The following is a 7,065-nucleotide window of genomic DNA, read 5'->3' as shown; positions in this document are numbered from 1 at the left end:
GAATGGTTATTCAGAAGAATCCAAGCCAGGGAGAATTTGGACCCATTCGGTGGGCCCGCATTGAATATTTGTTTAGATTTGGATCAAACGGGGGGCCTGCATATTGTTTTAGTGAAAAGTGAGTTTTGAACCTACTTCGATCTAATGCCTAAAAATGACCATCAAGGGATGGTCAAGATTATCAAATGGAAAGAATTTGGGGCACGCCTCCATTATATTGTGATCTATCCGATAAACAGATTTGATAAGCCTAAGAAAACAGCTTTAGAGGGGCGACCAAGTTACGTAATGGCCTAACAAATCAATGGTTCGGATCATTTTTGCTGAAATGGTTCGTTGGATGCAATTAATTGGTGTTGTGGTCAATCAATGGGATGAATCAGATTACCCCATGGAAATGGTTTCTTTAAACATGACCTATCTCGGCAAGTGGCCGATCGTGATCACCAAATGAAGAGGGCATATGAGTGATTTTTGGAAAATGTAAGGATACATAGCTGTAGACACCCACATTTTGCTTTACTTTAACCAACAATAACCTAATATATTGATCCATCCTCAAATTTTTTGAAAAAAACAAAATGATAAAGAGATGTACCTGGTGAGATGATTAGATCCGAAAAATTGAAAAATACCCTGATTAGTGAATTTAGTGTGTTAAATCCATGTGAGAACCCCCTCTATCATTGATTTATATGTTTTAGGTCATTAATATCTTGATCTGACTTTACGGATCATCAATCGGGACAAAATAAGCTAGGGTCACTTCATAGCCCGGACCCTGATTCCATTCCGAGACCCGATTTCCGTAAATCGTTAGATCAATGACAGATCTTGACCTGGGTCTCACCATCCAAAACCACCTAACCTCTCCTCTCATCCTAACCATCCAAACCTCACCTAACCTCTCCTCTCATCCTAACCACCCAAACCTCACCTAACCTCACCTAACCTCACCTAACCTTACCTAACCTCACCTAACCTTACCTAACCTCACCTAACCTCACCTAACCTCCTATCCCATTCTCCTATAAATACCCTCTCATCCCACCATCCAATGGAAAAGGAGAAAAAGAATCCCTCTCTTAGAAAATTCATCCCTCTCCCTCATCTCTTCAAGGGTTCGGCCATCCTTGCCGGATCGGGTGATACGTTGGGTGATATATATCAAAAGCAGTCATTATCAAGCAAGGAATCATCTTCAAGGAATTAACATCAAAGAAAAATCAAACACAAAGTGGGTTTTCAAAGAGGTAGGCATTTATTTCAATTCTATGTAGGGTCTGTTTTCATGCATATCTTTTACTTTAAAAGAAAAACCATGTTAGGAAGCATCTAGGATCAATCTTTACTCATTCTTCTTGATGGTAGACTTTGAAGTTATACATGTTTCCCTCTTCTCTTAACCCATCTTATCTTCATTTTTATTTTTCCCTAATGGTTCACACCCTGGTTCCCCCTGGTTAGCCTCTAGTTAGACCCTGGTTGCACCCAGGTTCGTTGCTGGTTGCACCCAGGTTCGATACTGGTTCGCACCCTGGTTCCCTGCTGGTTCGCACTCTGGTTAGACCCTGGTTGCACCCAGGTTCGTTGCTGGTTGCACCCAGGTTCGATACTGGTTCACACCCTGGTTCCCTGCTGGTTCGCACTCTGGTTAGACCCTGGTTGCACCCAGGTTCGCTGCTAGTTGCACCCAGGTTCCCTGCTGGTTGCACCATGGTTCCCCTGCTGGTTCGCACCCTGGTTCCCTGCTGGTTCGCACTCTGGTTAGACCCTGGTTGCACCCAGGTTCGCTGCGGGTTGCACCCAGGTTCCCTGCTGGTTGCACCCTGGTTTCCCTGCTGGTTGCACCCTGGTTCCCCTGCTGGTTCGCACCCTGGTTCCCTGCTGGTTCGCACTCTGGTTAGACCCTGGTTGCACCCAGGTTCGCTGCTGGTTGCACCCAGGTTCCCTGCTGGTTGCACCCTGGTTCCCCTGCTGGTTCGCACCCTGGTTCCCTGCTGGTTCGCACCCTGGTGCACCCTGGTCCGCACCCTGGTTTGTACCCTGCTTCCTCCTAGTTAGACCATGGCTAGTCTCGGGTTTGCTCCTAACTTAGACCCGACTCACTTGACCCTAACCATTAACCCAATCCAACCTAACCATTAACCACACCTAAACCCATACCCATAAGCCTTAAACCCTATAACCATAGCCACACATCATACACCACATGCCTTTCATTCATCCACCCAACAGTACCCTCATACACCCCTACAATAGACCCGGCCAACCCAGTTAACCCGGCCATCGGGCCCATTCGGCCCAATTAATTCATTCCCCTTAAGAGCCACTTTGCCCTATTGGTTCCTAAGATACTCCAACCACCCAAACCTCAAGCCGCACCCCAATCCACGCTCAACCAGTTCCAATCCAGTCTAAGCCAAGTCAACCCGCACTTGACCTTGACCATTAACCCAATCCAATCCAACTCAACCATTAACCCCACCTAACCTGACCCTAGCACAACTCAACCGAGTCACATCAACCCAAGCCATACCTTTGTCCACTCACTGAGGCACACCATTTATCCATAAATCTGGTTACATTAAATCTAACCCAGCCAGGCCACCTGCAGCTTAAGTCAAATCGCCCCAATACAATCCATCCAAGTGGGATCCCAACCCAGCTCAACTGAGTCAACTCTAGCCAACCTCCCTAGTCGAGTTGACCCAACTCTCTAGTCGAGTATGCTCAACCTCTTTAACCGATTGGACTCTCCCCTTAGTTGACTCAATCCAATTCCTTAATCAACCCATCCCAATGCAACCGAGTCGCATTCGACCAAGTTGCGGCCTTCCATGTCACAACCGAGTCATTCCCCTATTCTACTAATGCCCTTTTACACCTAATAGAACTTCCTCCCTTTTGCCTAACCAAGTCATATCCCAACACAATCTGAGTCGCATGTCTGAATCCATTTGACCGAATCTCATAAGCCCGCCCATTTTGAATTCCCAAAATTCAAACCCTTGATGATTCCTATATGCTCAATTCTTTGATGCAAATTCCCAATTCCAAAATCCCATTGCTAAATCAATGTTTCTGAATCTCAAGTCCAATGCTCAAATACAAACCCGATTCCTGATCCAAATACCAATCCTGTTTTCCAAAATCCAAGCAACCTCCCCAGCGGAACTACGTGTGGCTTGATCCCCATCGTGGGGTACGTAGGCAATTTGGCACTCCCAAGTTCAGTCGCACCTTTCTCTATCTTTCTCATTCCCTCACACTATTTCATCATCTCTTCCATTTTTTTTTTTCACTAACCTCGAGAATTTAAATCGATTTGTCTTGTGTCTTTCGGAACCGTTGGATCACGGTTTCCGTCGTAAGGACCCTTAGAGCCCAATTTAGGAACACCGGTGTCGTGTCGTGTCCTAAGTTTTAGAGAGTCCTAGAGTTAGGAGTCCAGCCTCATCACGGACGCTTGCTATGTATAGCAACCGTGCCATAGGTCTAGTTACACTAGTCACCCAATCTTTCCCTAGGACAAGCCTAGTAAACTAGGATGTAAGGCAAACCTGCATTAGTCTAAGGGACCATTTGCATTTAGATGAGAATCATATAGCATCTTAGATGAAATCCTAAGATAATAAAATCCTCAACTTGAATTAAATAACTTCTCCTAAAACTGTTGAAACAGTCAATCCCGTCTAGGTCGGTGTCTTAGTTGAGTTAGGCATATGTAACTTAGCTTAGGTGCACCGAACTACGTCGACTCTGATCCCAGTGAGGCTTGGGTACGTAGGCAGCTTGGATGTCTGATGGCATTCCACCCGCGAGTCGGCACCACAACAAATTGTGGTGTTTTGTATATTAATTTTATTGTAAATACTTAATCAAATCACTTAGGACTTTCCATGAAATTAGAATTCTAGGAGAACTTTCACTTAGATTGAATCCAGACAAATTAATAAATCAAGATACACATTTAGGATTCTCATTGAAATTAGATCATAGGATGCATGTCACTTAGTTCGCACATTAACATAGAGTTGAATGAGCCATTTAAAATAAATTTAAAAGAGTTAGCTTTTGGAATCGAAGACCGATTATCGGGCAAGAATGGTGCATGTGGCGGATAACTCCCCATACCTTCCATTCTCGTAACCAGGTAGCGAGTCTAGATTTCTGGTTAATTTCGGGTCCTAGATCCCACATCTAGGTGGCGACTCTGTCAGTCTCTTTCGTGTGGAATTCGGATTGCCTTAGTGATCCCAAGTTCACATAAAAGACGAATTACAATCAACAATTAAAAACACACGCCAATCGCGTGGATACGAGAGACCAAGAGAGAGCGCGTGGCGGCTCGCGCCCCACACTCCCTCACGGGCTAGGTACCACAGTTTGGCGACTCTGCTGGGGACCACCTAACTTCATTAAAATTTCAAAAGATAATTCATTTGAATTTAATTTAACTGGCTCATAAAAACTCTATACTTGTTAGATTAGTTTGCCTTGTTTTATTTTCTCATCACATTTTACTTGAACTTAATCTAACAAAACCTGAAGGCATCATAGATTGCGCAAACTTATTGCACACACTTACATCACTTGCATCTAAACCCTTGCATTTCACGTGCACACACGTCCTATTTTAGGAACCCGGAGTGTTATCTAGCATGGTTGACTGGGATTTCATCACCTGGTGCCTCTGTGCTAGAGAAGCATTCCACCTTTAGCCTAGTACCTTTATGGTACGTAAACGGATCTCTTGTTCACGTACTGATACGCCGGACACTGGTACAGTATATCGAACAGGGATTCGCGCTAAGGGAACTCTTGGCCTTACCCCTAGATTAACCCACACATGCATGTAGTATACAAACACATGTGTATCACGTGTGTGAGCCTAGTTTAGGATATCCTACCTATTTGTGTCTAGATTAGGCCGTAGACCATCTTCCAATGGCTACGATCGGTCCTAGGTACACGAACAAAGTCATGAGTCGAGATCCTCTCTCCACTCCGCTTGATTAGGATTAGGGTTGATGCCTTCATGTCACACTGTTAAAATGTGCGAGATTAAAAAAAAAAAAATTTCCTTTAGGGGTTAGGATATAAATCCTATCATTTCCAAAGATCTCATAGGATTAGTCATTCTTGATCTATCCGTTGAAAGCAATCTTATGCTATCTCATCTAATCTTTCGATCGTATGCCTTTCATTCTTCTATCGTATGATTCGATCATGTATTCATACTTTCCTTGTACTGGCAGGAACTTATCCCAATCTCGTGTTCATGTAATCCTGATCATTCTTATATCCCTTCTCTTGGCTTACGGGCACTATGTCTACTCGTACAATTCTTGATTGGATCCGTGGTACATTAAGAGAATCCCATATCTACGCCATAAGTGAACAAGAGAAAAATCTCTTCGGCTACGTGGCAACCATCAAGCTCGATTGGGGATTACTCTATGCCGCATCAGAGTGTTGGGATCCCGATCATCATGTCTTCCATTTTGGCAACCAAGAAATGTGTCCCACCTTTGAAGAATGGTGTGCCTTATTGGAATATCCTGTGGATGGCCCTCTAGTGAAGCCATCCTGTGTTCCAGATTATCGTCCTTTGTTCCTTTGCTTGATGGATAATCCAGATGAATCCATGAACTCTTTCATGAAAGGCCAAGAAGTGTCCATGCAGCGACTGATTGACATTTACCCTCCTGTTGGATACATTGGTGCTGTTGATATTCAAAAAGCTCGACGGCGCGCTTTGAGATTCTGCTCCTTTGCTAGGTTCCTCACTGTCCAGCCTTCTCGCTTTGCGTCAGCTGTTCTTCTGGACCTCGTTGATCAAATGGATCGTGGCGCCAATCCAATTCCTACTATGCTTGCAGAAACTTTCAATGGATTGGATGATATGGCTCACCTTCGTGCCAGTTCAGGTCCAAGCTCTTATATTCGCTCTTTCGTTGGGTCTTTCTCAGGATGTCCTGCATTACTTCAAGTGTGGTTATGCCACAAGCTAAAAATTGCAGCTCCTGTCCATTTTGATCATACGTTATACACCTTCAGTGAATGGCGTCATGATGTTTCTTTCGATCATAAAAGCGATTGGGTTGAATGGTTAAATTCTCGCCAAGAAGATCAGATTTATTGGCAAATTCCCGGAATCCAAGAAGCTGTCTTCAACACCGGAGAAGCTAACTACGTTCGCCTTCTTGGTCTCAAAAAGACTTCCTTTTATGTTCCTGCCAGGATTCAGCGTCAGTATGGAAGGGAGCAATCCATTGTGCCTCCCCTTCATCATTTCTATCCGCCTGAGGGTCTCAAGCCCAAGATTGTCAAAGCTGTTTCATCTGCTTGGGATGCAAGAATCATCAAACCTTTAAAGGAGTCAGTTGAGGAAGATTGTCGTCCGAAGAAGAAGTCTAAAAAGAATGCTTAGTTCCATGTTTATCTTTGAAAGATTGAACCATGTACTCAAATTTTAATGATTGATCAATAAAGTCCATCCTTCTCTTTCATTATCTTTGTCTATGTGTGCATCATCGTCTATTCTTCTCTCTGATTTTAAAATATGTCTTTCGGATATTACAGGGCAATAAACATCATAGCTAACCCTAATACTCCTTGGGTTCGGGTCTCTTCGCGGTTAGAGAGGAAATCTGTTTCTCCGCCACCTTCTCTAAGAACCCCAGCATCTCCTTCTTTCCCGTCCTCATCCTCACCAATGGCAGACAACCAAGATGGTCTTCCACCCGCTGCTATTACCGATACTCTTACCTTGATTCTCCAACAGCTTCAAGAACTCAAAGAAGAAAACCGAGTTATCAAGGCTCAGCTTTCTGAAAAGTTGGGACCGTCGTTGTCCAAGGATAAAGGGCCTATGCGCCAAGCAGCTACTCCAGTAGCACCTGCCCAAACAGTGTTCATCAATATCCCTGATAAAGTCGAAGAAGACTTAGAAAAAGAGCAGTACAGCGAGAATCACAGTAGGCCTTCTCAGTCCATGGTTGATAAGTCTGTTATGGAGAAATTAGAGACTCTTACCAGGAAAGTTCAAGACATTCAGTT

The 7,065-nt window shown here is 44.1% G+C and overlaps 1 protein-coding gene across 1 annotated transcript; it reads left to right on the top strand.

The window, feature by feature from the left end:
* Positions 1–1,074: 1,074 nt before the first annotated feature.
* Positions 1,075–6,459, top strand: LOC143862230 (uncharacterized). The gene is made up of 2 exons (XM_077373238.1): positions 1,075–1,253; positions 5,262–6,459. The coding sequence occupies exon 2, from the start codon at positions 5,333–5,335 to the stop codon at positions 6,434–6,436; it is 1,104 nt and encodes a 367-aa protein (XP_077229353.1). The 5' UTR covers positions 1,075–1,253; positions 5,262–5,332; the 3' UTR covers positions 6,437–6,459.
* Positions 6,460–7,065: the final 606 nt, after the last annotated feature.

The sequence above is a fragment of the Tasmannia lanceolata genome, unplaced genomic scaffold (genome assembly GCF_043159265.1).
Source record: "Tasmannia lanceolata isolate RefF3 unplaced genomic scaffold, GAP_Taslan_0.1 ptg000037l, whole genome shotgun sequence".
NCBI lineage: Eukaryota > Viridiplantae > Streptophyta > Magnoliopsida > Canellales > Winteraceae > Tasmannia > Tasmannia lanceolata.
Note: the sequence above shows the minus strand (reverse complement) of the source record. Positions and strands in the feature narration are given on the sequence as shown.